This window comes from Babylonia areolata, chromosome 3, assembly GCF_041734735.1.
Source record: "Babylonia areolata isolate BAREFJ2019XMU chromosome 3, ASM4173473v1, whole genome shotgun sequence".
Lineage (NCBI taxonomy): Eukaryota > Metazoa > Mollusca > Gastropoda > Neogastropoda > Buccinidae > Babylonia > Babylonia areolata.
This window is the reverse complement of record NC_134878.1, coordinates 53,996,286-54,010,569: the sequence shown is the minus strand read 5'-3', so window position 1 is coordinate 54,010,569 and position 14,284 is coordinate 53,996,286. Positions and strand designations below refer to the sequence as shown.

The window sequence follows — 14,284 nt, the reverse complement described above, 5'->3', positions numbered from 1 at the left end:
TAATTTTTTTATAAAAACAGGTTGGATTAGACATTTGATTTTTTTCTTTTGAAATTCAGTAGTCACTAACAGTGATTTCTTCATAACAGCCACAGAAATGAGTTACTGGCTACAGGCCTATGTGCTTTCAGATTAATGTGAATGATATTTAAGACTGGTCAAATTTAGTTGTTGTATTTTTTTTGTTTTTCAGTATGCTCTACATGTTTTCCACTCAGCTTCTGCTTTCAGTATACATCAAGTGTGATGCATCTTAACTATGCTGGGTTACTTTTGAGATGTTCACAAAAAATGCCCATGCTGTGCTGTTTTTTGTTGTTCTTTTTCTTTTGGTGAAGCAATTAAAACATTGCTTTGTGTTCACACACACACACACACAACACACACACACAACACACACACACACACACACACTTATTTATTTATTTATTTATAAGATAGTGACACATTTGTATTGTTTGCATTTTGCATTTCCAAATGGAACTGGAGCTCAGTGCACTGTACATTGCATTTGTTTTTAAAATCAGGCAAGCAATCAAAGAGAATTTAATAGCACATACATGACCACTGATAAGCCACACACTTTATCCAGTAAATCAAAGAACCTACACCTGCATGCATGTCTATTTGAAACATCAAAATGTTATGAGCAGATTGTGAAAGGCAGAATCAATATAGGTGTACAAATGGATAAATCCATTTTTCTTTATTTTTGCGTGTGTTCTCTTCTTTACTCTGATTTAAATTGCAGCATTTACACAGACATTTTTCTTAGATTGATAAAAATACCAGTTCGAAGAGAAAACTTGGCTCTTGGCCCATTTCACATATTTTCATGTGTTTTATTCGTTTGTTTCTTTGTTTTATTTAAATTAAAACCTTGTTTGATTTTTTTTTAAATTCTGAAATGTTGGACTGGTGCTTGTGTAATTTCATTTTGCTGATAGGTACAACAGTACATTAAAGTGAATTTATTTAGAACTTAGACATTGGTTGGTGGGGAAGAACAATCCGGGGGGGGGAAGGAATGAAGATAAGAATCAGAAAATTCTCACTTATGCAAAGTACTATTGATCAGCATCGCATTATCCACCATGAATTTGTTTATCACATTGTTGACTTGTGTACATATCCTTATTCTAGTATTCAACAATGATTTGATACCTCTTGTGACTTTTCATTGTAGGATGATTCAAATTGTTTACAGTCATATTAGTTGAATGATTTTATATTTTAACTTACCACTTGGCATGAAGGTAAAAGTATATCATGACATTTTTTTTTCAAATTTATATTTGTCATAATTTCTCTTTATTTAGATATTAATTTCACTTTATTGATTTGATATCATGAAATTGATTTTCTCTTTACTGTTCAGTATTGACATCAGTTGTGTATTTTACTTACTGAGGCTTAGTTTCAGGAATTGTTCAGCTTTGTTTTGTTTTTGTTTTTTTAAGCATTTGCTCATGAATAGATTTGTGCTCATTCCTCTAGGAAGAGTAACATCTAGGACTCTGAAAAAAAAAGTAGTGTTATCAGATAGGAAATTGTAGCAAGACAAGAAGCCAGAAAAGTCGAGGTTTGCTTCAGTCAGTCCAGTTGCATTCCAAATTGGCGATGAATTTGTGAATTTATTATTGTTGAGTATGTGGTGTATATATGTGTGCTGTTGCTGAAAATGTGTGTGTGTGTGCATGCGCGTGCACGTGCACGTGTGTGTGTGTGATAGAGAGAGAGAGAGAGAGAATGTGCACATTTTATAACTATCTGATAGTATTTAGAGAATAGTCTGTTAACTAGTCTTCATCGAGAACAGGGATTGGTGATATGCAGGGCAAATTTGCTTGCAGTTCCTGATCAGTTCATTGTTTTGTTGTTGTTGTTTTTAATTAAAATTGCAAGATAGTGAAAAAACATACCCATGAGAAATAAAATTTCCATATATTACATGAACACTTTTAAAAGTGAAAAAAATGTTTTGCGATTTTTTTTAATTGCCCAATTTACTGTTGGTTTTTTTGTGAAACAGAACTTTTACTTCTTTCATTGTTATTATTTTTTAAAGTTTTACCACAACACAGTGCAAGTTTTGATTGGGAAAGATAAATTTTGGATTGTACACCATACGCTTCTCCAGTCAAATGATAAATGTGTACGAACTTGGTTTGTTGTCATGCTGTTTTTTTGTTGTTGTTTTTTAATTTATTGCATTTATGTTGTAAATATATGAAGGTCCAGACATTTACTGGAAATGCTTTGAAATTCAAATGATTATGTATGCTGAACAATCCTTGTATGTGTCACACTACATCATGAGGAAAAATAAAGAAAATTAATCTCTGTGCTTGTGTTTTCAATCTTGCATAAAATTAACTGTTTGAGTGTGATGTCCATTTTCACAGTACAGCATCTCTTTTCCTTTTTTTAAAAATCATTTTTCTTTTTAAAGATTTTGTTTGTTTTTTCGTGTTTTTCGTTCTTTGCTGCCCCATCGTCTGCACCGTTTCAGTGGCATTACTGCCATGCCGCTCATTTAGATTCCCCCATACACGGCCACACCCAGGTTCGTCCGTTACAGTTCCAGCTGTCAGGCAGTCCGCAGGGAACCATCGATGTTAGGCTGCCAGGAGGCCACACACCAGAGGATACCCTGCACTGCTGCTGAGTCACTTCAGTGGTGTTCAGTGGTGCCTGTTCTGATTTAATGCACTTAGAACACCACCAACTAAACCCCCTACTAACAACAATAAGGGCTTAGTCGCGGAGCCAGACTGAGTGAGCATCCCTCCCAGAGTGGAGACCGCCACCACATCCCTCCAACAACAGCCCCCCATGAATCTGCCTACACTGAAGACATTGACAGGACTCACCCCAAGCACAGAAGTGGAGGGGTATCGAAACTCAGGGTCACCATGAGAGCAGGGCATTGAAGACCACAGACTTTGAGACTGTTTTGTCTATACTGATGATAATGGAGGAGGAGGATGACAATGACAATGTTGCTATGGAGGTCCATTTTGGTTTGGGACTGCGTGACAAGGCTGTACTCTACTGCTTCCTGTCTTAATGATATCCAGGCCCAAGAGATACAGACACTTGCAGTGTTGGTCAGGTAATTAGAGCAACACACCCAAAGACACATCCTTGAAGTGGATGACACTCGACTGTGGTCCCAGTCTCCCTATTTAAGCCCACAGCATACTCAACTCTGGGTAGGAGCCGGCCACAGGCTGAAAAACCCACCTTTGCTGGGATTCAAACCCGCGTCCTCCTAGCCGTCAGTCCACGACGCTAACCACTTTGCCACGGCGGCTGGTTCTTTTTAAAGATTTAATATTTGGAGAGCTGTTGGAGGAAAGGAATGAAGTATTTGAAACTGGCAACAGTAAATGATGAGCACTAATAAGAATCATATAGCTGAACCCCCACACTTTCCATCTAAACACCAACACATTGCAGAACGAAAGTCAAAGATATTGCAGTTATATTACTATAAGTTGATTAAAAAACAGCTCAAAATTCCACAATTTTTTTTTTATCAGTTTTGAAATCTTACAACATTGATGATTTACAAGTTTTCTTTTCTGGGTTTTTTTTTTTTTTTTTTTTTCTTGTTTTTGTTTTTTGCATAACACACTGATAACGATTTGCAAGCATGGTTTTTACATAATACATATGCCTCATACAATTCACAACAAATTATGTGGTAAAAAAGAAAAGTTGAGAATGCAACAAAAATTAGACTGTGCAATAAATCTGTGCTCAGTAGATAATCAGAAAATCAGCATTTTCTTTGCATCCCTAAAGCTGTGGGGGTTTTGATGATAATTATGACACAGGAAATGGCAACTTCCCGCTTCTGAGTAAAATGAGGAGTAAGCCAGAATTACCAGAGATCATTTCATTGAGATTCTTTGATAAAGCACTTGACCAATATTTCATTTTTCTTCCTCTGCTCATTGTTCTTTCATTCTTGTAAGTATAGCAGTTAATGTTGCAAAAAAGAAAAAGAAAAAACGCTCCTACTCACTCTCCCAAACCTATGTCCACTTTCATGTGAAGGAGTGACATATTAATTAAACAATATCAATCTACTTTTGTCATTAAAAAATACACTGGAACAGACTATGTATTACCAATTAGAGTAATAATCTAGGATTTTGTTGTGACCCAAGCACTCAGCCACAGGTTGAAACCAGATGCAAACAATCATCAGAAGTATAAAACTTCAGTTAAGAGTACTATGAGTATCCATTTCATAACACAGCCATATATTATGTATGTGTCTTGGCAGCACAGCAGAAAGTATTGGCATAAGATTATCTTCATCATCATCAGTTCCATATTTATACAATGAAAACAACAATCATAACTGTAACAGGAGAGCAGAAAAATAAATTAAAGATGCCAAATGAAGACAGAAGAAGCTGGCAAAAGAAGAGAACAAAAAGATGATAAATGACAAGAAAAGTGTGTGTGCGTGCGTGCATGTGTGCGAGCGTGTGTGTGTGTATGCGCGCGCGCGTGTGTGTGTGTTTTGAAAACCATTTGCTTAGTTTCTTACTTTTCTCAAAATTTATTTGACTGTTTTTCTGGTTGAATTGATGATCCAAGAAGAGTATCAGACTTTGATTTACTTTTTCTTTCACTTGCTGTTATTCTGTACAATTATGCACTCCATAAACTTTAACGAAAGTGCCATGGTGCGTGTATAACCTCTTCACAGACGCTCACTACTGCAATATTAAAGCATCATTTCATGTATGGGTTTGACTTTCTTCGTCGAGTTTGATCCATTTTGCTCCGTTCCGGTAATAAGTTGGTCATACCCCGTCTGAGTATTTCCTGTCCTTCAGTCAACACAGGCTACACGTGCAAGATGGCAGCGGCAGCGAAAAAGAACCAAAAACGTCTGATCGTAATATTAGAAAACGCCACCTTAGAAACAGTGAAGGTGAGTTGAGAATATAGGTATTTTATTTTAGTATTTTGAAAACAAGCCTAACTTTGATAGTGATTTTCTGGCGTTTGTCATACAAGGAAGTGCTTCAGTAACCAAGTTACGAATATATGGAATCAACTGCTACTGCATTTAAAACAAGTGCCATCAGCTAACTCATTCAAGAATCAACTGGACAATTCTTCAAAATTCTTAACTAATTTTAGAGCGTTTGATGAATAAATAAGATGTAAATGAAGGGTTGGACCTTGACCAAAGTCTGTAACAGAATGTGTCATGAGATCAAAGGACTGTTTATAAGCTTCAGAGCTTGTTTTTGTCCCTAACCTACTACTACTACTGCTACATGTCCTGCTCAGACCGTCAAAGTCAAAATAGCTACCATCGTGGTATTTAGTAGTAAGCTTTTTTAGGATGTCTTTGGAGTAAGACGAAAAATACAAGTGACCAGGTATGCGGTTGAATGAGTTTGAATCTTGGGCGATGGCAATAAAAGTATACAATATCGCTAGTTTGTACAGGCCATAGTATGAATATTTTAGCAATATCCTCATTTCTTTCCCTCCACTCCTCTATTACTGTATTAGTATTACTGAACGTCCACGCCTTGTTATGAAATCTACTCATTCTCAGATTCTGTCTTGAGGGGAAAAATTGTGGATATTGCCAGTATTTGATCCCTTCTTCCCACTTCACGGGAATGAATGTTATTTATCATACATATGATTTATGTGTAAGTGTTAAACCTGAATTAGTTAATGCTACTTAGTTTTATTGTAAAGGTAAGTTACTATCTAGTTAAGGAACAATCTTAGTCAGTTTATCCTTTTTGAAACAGTCTTGATTTTTTGTTTTTGTTTTTTGTTTGTTGTTGTTTCAAACACAAGTCAGGGCAAACAAAATGTTTTCAATAAGCGAATATTAACAATGGGTGTAACTAACTGTCTTATGTCATATTGATAATGATTGATATACGCAATAGCCGAATAGTTGAAGCATTGGGTTTTCAATCTGAGGGTCCAGGGTTCAAATCTCTGGTGACGGCGCCTTGTGGGTAAAGGATGGAGATTTTTCTGATCTTCCAGGTCAGCATATGTGCAGACCTGCTAGTACCTGAACCCCCTTCGTGTGTATACGCACTTGGAAGTTTATACGCGTGTTAAAGATAATGTAATCCACGTCAGTATCTGGTTGGTTATGGAAACAAGAATATACCCAGCATGCACACCCCTGAAAATGGAGTATGACTGCCTACATGGCGGGGTAAATAAACAAAACGGTCATACACTTAAAAATGTTACATGTCTGTCTGAGTGTGTATGTGTGCATGCCTGAAATCTGAGTGAATGACACAGGAAACAAATGATGAGCTCCCAGTGGCAGTCTTCAGTCAGCTCTACCCATGTAGGCAGCCTGTTGTGCAAATGACCCTGTATTTGTAAAGCTTGGTCTCTGACCGAGGATAGGCGCTATAGAAGTATCCATATCAATCAATCAACTATCAAGTTCTGAACAGACTAACATTGCAAGAGAGACTGGAGTTAATTTTTAATGCTTGACTACTTTCATCTAGAACAGAAAGCCAAGCAACAGGGCACATGCTGCCCAGTTCTAAGTTCTGGACAGTTCTGACTCTTAAGTGAAATATAATTCATAATACCAGCATTGACAAAGTAGATGAAACATACACTGAATATCATAATTTTTTTAAGCAGTGTTACTACAATTGGTAGTAATGATAAAATGTTTACGTCAGTATATCTTTTGGGGTCATGTGGATGTGAATCCCTGGCTTAGTTAGCTTACAATGCAGTAGTGGGTGGCATAGTTTCAGTTTCAAAAAGGTGTTAAAGCATGCAGATTCACTGATACACCTTTGTTCGTAAGCTATGATTTCCACGTTCACTTGTATACACAAGTGGGCTTTTATGTGTTTGACCATTTTTACCTCCGCCATGTAGGCAGCCATAGTCTGTTTTTCTGGGGATTGCACCAGATCTGCTACTTATGAATGAATGATGTGGATACTTACATTGCATAGTTGGGTATTGTTATTGTTGATTGTTTAATAACATTCAGTCTAAACACACCCACACACACAATAACACACACACACACACACACACACACACACACACACACAGGTACTGAGAAAGTCACTAAGTCAGTCATTCTGTCATCAGATGGGGAAGGTGTTTGAATTGCTGAACTGCGACCGACACAAAAACCTGGGCAGGAAAGCCAAACGTGACATCACCCAGTGCCGCCCAGACATCACCCATCAGTGTCTGCTCATGCTGATGGACAGTCCCCTCAACAGAGCAGGCTTGCTTCAAGTGTACATCAGAACAGAGAAAAATGTCCTCATTGAAATCAACCCACAGACACGCATTCCTCGGACTTTTGAGAGATTCTGTGGCCTCATGGGTAAGAACAGAAAATTGTCTTTTTTGCTGAGGGAAGGGGTTTTGGAGGTTGGAGGGAGGATGTTGGACACCAAGTTTTCTTCTTGAAGTTCTTCTTATGAATATTTTGGTCCCTGATTATCAAACATTTTGAAAAAAATTTATATCAATGTCACTGATTCCGAAACCTGGTTTGGTTATGGGGGTGCTCCACTGTTGGATGCATTACCAACATTCACCATTCTGGTGGTTGTGGAATAGTGCCTGAGTTTAGATAAACTCCTCACTGTCCACTCAGTGATGTTGTCTGCCCTTTTCTTTCACTGTTTGCCTCGTTTCTGTTTCCCCTTCACTTTTCCCTGAGAGGTGCATTTATTGAATGAATGTTGGATTCTCTCCAAAGTTTCCTGTTCAAAGCCATAGAATCCTAGAAGAAGAAAAAAGTGATTCTGATTAAACAAACAGCAGACATGCTAGAAACTAGAAGATTAATAGGCAGAACAGCAAATGTATTCAGAGTATTAGATCAAACATGTTTGCAGGAAACTATAGCAACATGCTCATTTGTGGCTAAGTCGGTCACATGAATATGAGGGATTGATAAACAACAAAATTATGAGCTTTACAAAGAAATACGTTTTTGCTCGAGACTGAAATCATTGATCATATTTATCAAAGTTCTTTGGGTAACATTTTTGTGATATAATTTAATTTTTGCATTGGGTAAATATATGTTTGTGTAGCCAATGAGATACTGAATCACTTTGTACCCATGTTTCTTTCAGTTCAGCTCCTCCACAAATTTGCAATCAAGGGCACAGATAATACAAAATTGCTGAAAGTAAGTACATATTTCTGTGTTCATACATGACTCTTCTACTGTTGTTCATGTGTGTAGATGTGAAATGAAGGGCACACACACACACACACACACACACACACACACACATACATGTGTGTGTGTGTATTGTGTGTGTATATATATATGTGTGTGTGTGTATCTTATGGATGGATATTTTATGGAAAGGTGTACAGAAATATAAAGATTTATGAATGAATTGGGGACTTCTGTCTACAAGGAGTTTTTTTTATTTGTTACTGTATCAGTATGTGAGTGAAGAGTAATGCTGAACAACAGTGTCTGAAGATACTGTTTCAGGAACAAAACTAGGCAATTGCACTTGCTTGGCATTTATTATTCTGCTGTCGATCATGTTCATATTTGGGTTCATAGCCAGACATACTGAAGCAGAATGATGTAATTTTTGTTGTTGTGTTTCAGTTCACCTGCATGCTCTGTTGCATGTTCAACTTCATGAGTAATTTACTAAAACAAGGCCAGATTTAACAATATGCTATCTTTTGTTTGTTCATTATTTCTGCTGTTGCTGCATGTACAAGAATGTTCAATGAAATTAAATGTATGGTAAAATTTGGACTATTAGCAGCAACTTTGACCCTGTGGCTAAAATAATGATGCGACTTGTTTGTGGATTTTTCCCAATGTTGTGGGTTTTTCCTATTGACACAGGTCAAATCAAGTGTTGCCATCAGTCTCCAGTCTAATCTTGAATTAACATTTGGTTTCAAAGCTGGTTTTGACTCTTCATGAATTCAGAATTCACAGAAACTTATGCTAGTGAAAACTTCGTTTTTTCCCTCCAGATTTACACATGGCCTTTATGCACACGAAACATTCAGTTGATTGCCCTTGCTCAGACAACTTCCATCATGCCAAAAACATGATGCAATGCGTACAGTGCAGCTTTCAAACTGAAGCCGTGTGTTGCTTTGAAACTGAATTTGTGCTTTTCGCGCATCAGACAAGTTTTTGTGTCTGTTGAGTTTCTCACTTTTTGTAGCTAATTTTGAAACGTTTTTACATTTTTGTATGCATGTGTGTGTCTAATATTTGTGGCTTATAAACCACTATGGCTTATGTGTGAAGAAATTCCGTCTTTTTTAAATATTTTTTTTTAACAAATTTAGGGGATACAGCTTATGACGTATGTAACAATGCACTCGATAACCCAATTTTTATGGTAATCAAAGTTGTAGGGATTTACTTTTTGAATGAAATTTATTGTTGCTGTTTTTTTGTTTTGTTTTTGTTTACTGTTTTGTTTTGTTTTTATGTGTAGCTTTTATTTACCTGCTGTAGTGCTAAGCAACAATGGCTTGTTGAACATAGAGATGTTTTTGTCTGATTTGTTAAGGATTAAAGTTACTTCATTTGTTTGTTGTTTTGTACTCATTTATCAGTTGTCTGCTTGGTTGGTTAGTGTGTGTGTGTGTGTGTGTGTGAAGAGAGAGAGAGTGTGTGTGTGAGAGAGAGAGAGGCACTGTAATGTGAGTTACACATATGGCAGTCCAGAAGTCCTGATTTCTATTTATTTTCAATGCATGTGTTGGAGAAGTCCTCATTTCTATCCATGTGTTGGACAGGTGATCAAGAACCCAGTCACACAGCATCTACCAGCAGGTGTGAAGAAGATTGTGATGAGTTTCAAAGCCAGTGAGGTGGTAGACCCTAAAACCCTCATCCCAGCAGACGAGCCTGTCACATTGGTTGTGGGGGCCATGGCTCATGGCAGCGTTAGTATTGCTTGTGTTACTGTGTTATTGGTTGTTTTTTGTTTTCCAGAAAATTTCATAGATACTCCAGATGGTGACAGGAAAGTGATATAATGTGTATGTGTCTGTTCATATGGGCAGCAGTTGCTTTGCGAATCACTTGACCCATTTTTATGTGGTATGGATCAGTGTATACATTGACTCTTGACCATGTATTGAAAATGATAAACTATTCTGCTCTTGACCTTTGTACAAGATAATAAACAAAATGAAAAAAAAAACCCAAACATATTTAGCTTTAGTTAGTTAGTGCTAACTTCTCATCAACTGGTTTACATGATCAAACTTGACATTTCGATGCATTAATGACAGTTGGAAAAGCTCAGATCATTCTGAGCAACAAGTCATGGTCAGACCAGCCACACTATGGTCTTTGGTCCACTTGTTTGAATGCTTTCATCTACCCCATCTCGCAGAGGTGATGGTTATCATTAATATGAATTGCTTTGATCTTTGCACTTAGTGTAGGGTCAGCACATAGTGTAGGGTCACAACTAGGAACATGCATGCACAACTTTGTTTTAGTTAATGTGAACAGATTTAGGAGAGCTAAGGAAGCCTTGTATGACAACAGTGTTAAAGCTTGAAGTCAGTCACCACTCTTAAGTACCTGTGTGAAGATCCTGAGGCAGATTATATCTCACGTGAACTGGGGAAAATATTATGTAGTCAGATATGGCTTGAAGTTGACAAACTTGATCTGTAGAACGACATATTGAAGCTGATGGTCCTTTGTTCTGGTGAGAAATATACAGGTATTTACCAAGTAAACATATTGCAAGAATATTATATGCATATCAGTTTATAAATTGTCCACACTTCTTTATCACATAAAACCACCCAAGCAAAATCCTCCTTTGTTGAGTGGATTTAAAAGTTAGAATTGGTAATATGAGTAAATTGTCAGATTTATGATTAGAATGAAAGCTTTATAATGGGTTGTATTTAAAGTCTTTATTTTTCAAAATGAAAGCTTTATGATGGGTCATGTTTAAAGTCTTTATTTTTCGTCACAGAGAAAAATTGTGTTTGCAGTAAACAACAGTTTTACATCAGTTTTCTAGTATTTTGTTGGTATTCTGTGTCAGTGATTCCATTGATGTCAAAAATATTTTTTTGAAAAAAATCTAAATTGTTCTGCGACTTTTTCAAACTAGGATTTTTTTTTTATTTGTTACTTTGAAAATGAAGATCAAAAGATGAAATGTGTTTTTGTTTTGCTTTGCAGGTTGAGGTGGATTATTCAGAAGCAGAATATTCCATCAGCAACTATCCATTGTCTGCAGCCCTGACGTGTGCCAAACTGTGTGATGCAGCAGAGGCTGTGTGGGGTGTTCAGTAGTGGATTTCATATTTCAGAATAATATATTTACAACAGACTGCTTCATGTCCTTTTCATGCATGTGCACCCATTGCATACCATCATCTTCATTGATTTGGTCAGCCACAAAAGAACCTGGCTTCAGTTTGGAACTCTTTTGTGTCTGTACGCCAGCAGAGTTCATTTTGTTATGCCTGTCATAAATGGTAGTCTGTCAAGTGAGACTGGGAGAGAAGAAAAGAGAGAGAGAGAATGAGAAGGGCGTGAATGTTGATGCATTTGTCTTCAAGTGGAGAACTGATATCTGTTATGTATCCTTTTGTTTTAGCAGTCTGATACTCAGATTTTTGTTTTGTTTTCAGAAGTGGAAACTTCATAAAGCAAAGAGGAGATGCATGTTTTGCTAGTTTCCACATTGACAGCATCTTTGGGAAATAAAGGGGAATATCACTGCTTTTATGGTGTTATCTGCATACAGTGTCATCTTAAGTTACCTGAAAAAGAGAACATGTCATGATTTTGTAATTATCAGCTGTTGTTGATAAGCAGTGCTAATGTGTCTTGTTCCGTGTTGCAGTCATTTGCTCTGTACAATTGCATAAAAATGAGTTTGTATGTGGATAGAAGGATCACTTCCTATGGGTGTGTAAGTGAAAAAAGAGACAAAGAAATGTGAGCATGATGATTAGATCTCTGTGTGTGTGTGTGTGTGTGTGTGTGTGTGTGTGTGTGTGTGTGCTATGCACTGTATACAGATGTGTGTGTATGTGTGTGTGTGATACATCATTTATATTGCTTGTGATTTGTTTGCATCTCAAATAAATGTTGTAAAATTGACTCACTGTGTTTACCTGTTGTATGTTGTACAGATTTTTTTTTTTTATAACTCAAATGTGTGAGTATACATATCAGTTGAGGACAGTGATGACCAAATATAAACAGACACCATTCACGATGAAGAATATTTACTCAGTTTTAGTAAAATCAGCCTAGAAGAATTTTGAAACACTAAATTACAAGTCCTTTGAAAGTCTCCTTACATGCTCACGCATTCACACAACCACACAGAGAACATGTGAGTTAATGTAAAACCTCAATACCCATTTGATTCACAGAATTTATCAAATGATGCAGTTGAGTTTATGTTTGCAGTGTAAGTTAGGCCATGTGTGTTCACATAAAATGTCTCTTTTTTTCTCTGTGTTAGTTGAGAAAGGTTATCATACATTTTAAATTATGTTCTTTTGTTGTACTTCAACATACACTAAAAATTTAACTACCACCTCCAGTGTGGTATCGACACATGAGGGTTCAAGCCAGGGCATGGTGTATGGTGGGATGTCAGTGCTGCCTTTAGAGTGTTCCAGTTCTAATTTTCAGTCTTATTTATGGCCATACTGCTGTTGTTTTTCTCCAGAAGATGACCGTCTGAGCATTTCCACTTTCACCTTTTCTTTCTCTTTGTATTCCTATATGTAATTCATTTTCTTTACCTGTCTCTTTCACAGTCTGTTCATTTCTCTGTCTTTTCATGACAATGTTGCTCTTTCTTCTCTCTCTCTCTCTCTTTTTTTTTTTTTTTTTTTTTTTTGCTGCCCCATCATCTGCACCATTTCAGTAGCATTGCTCCCACCCCACTCATTCCGAGTCCCCCATACACGGCCACACCTGGTTCATTTGTCAAGCCCCAGAGTCGGCAGTCTAGAGCCAGGAGGCCACACACCAAAGGGGACCCTGCACTGCTGCTGAGTCACTTTCGTAGTATTCAGTAGTGCCTGTTCTGAGTAACATACTTAGGACACCACCTACTAAGCCCTCTACTGATAACAATAGTTTAGTTACTGAGCCAAACTGAGTGAACATCCCTCCCAGAGTGGAGATCCCCACAAAGTCCCTCCAACGACTGCCCCCCCACCCCCCCGACTCCCCGCATGAATCTGCCGAAACTAAAAACCTTGACCGGATTCACCCCAGGCATGGAAGTTTAAGGTTATCGAAAATGAGGTCACCATGTGAGCAGGGCATGAAAGGCCACATAATTTTTAGGACTTTTAAAAATTTCATTAATGATGGAGGAGGAGGAGGGTGAGGATTTAAAAAAAAAAGAGAGACAGATTGTCTGTCTACACCATTTCAGTGGCATTACTCCCATTCTTAGTCTACCTATAGGAGGATGACGATTTTTGTTATGTCTGTTTATCTGTACCACTTCAGTGACATTACTGCCATGCCACTCATCCTGATTCCACCCACACGCAGCCACACAGAGGTTTGTCTTCTGTGTTCTCAGCAGCAGCAGTCCACAGAAAATCCTGCACTGCTGCCTAGTCTGTTTGGTGGTGTTCAGCTGTGCCTCAGTGACCTGATTCAACAAATGCAGGACACTACCTGCAAAGCCCCTTACTGACCACAATAATCACAAGGACCCAGACTGTATAGGTGTCCAGAGCAGTGACTGCCATCACATCCTTGACAGGAACTCATCCCAAGCATGGAGGTGGAGGAGGATAGAACACCAAGGTCACCATGCAAACAGGGCATGAAAGGCCACAGTCTTGAAAAGTCGTTCTTCTATGTTGATTAGGATGAAGTTGACAACTGTGGCTGTACTGAACACTTCTTTCATGATATATCCTGGTATCACCTGTATTAAGAAATTTTAGCCACAATACCAAAGAAGCACACGCAACTTCGATTAAGAACTAGCCAGAGGAAAAAACAAAACAACAAAAACTCACCTCTGCTGAGACTCTTACACATCATTCCAGTGATCAGGCTATGTCTGTGTCTGTGTGTGAAGGATTTATGTCATGGATAGTATATGCTTACATGATTGAGTAACACCTGAAAAGAATCATGTTTATGGATGATGAGCTGGAAGACTTTCAGCATCCTAAATTGTTGCACCTATTGGTTACATTTCCATGGTTTGTGAGACAAAAGACGGAAAAAAAGCAGATG

General features: G+C 37.6%; 1 protein-coding gene across 1 annotated transcript; it reads left to right on the top strand.

The window, feature by feature from the left end:
* Nucleotides 1–4,847: 4,847 nt before the first annotated feature.
* LOC143280629 (ribosomal RNA small subunit methyltransferase NEP1-like) lies at nt 4,848–12,112 on the top strand. Its single transcript, XM_076585347.1, has 5 exons — nt 4,848–4,957; nt 7,147–7,390; nt 8,154–8,209; nt 9,814–9,963; nt 11,231–12,112. The coding sequence occupies exons 1-5, from the start codon at nt 4,883–4,885 to the stop codon at nt 11,342–11,344; spliced, it is 639 nt and encodes a 212-aa protein (XP_076441462.1). The 5' UTR covers nt 4,848–4,882; the 3' UTR covers nt 11,345–12,112.
* The last annotated feature ends 2,172 nt before the right edge of the window (nt 12,113–14,284 follow it).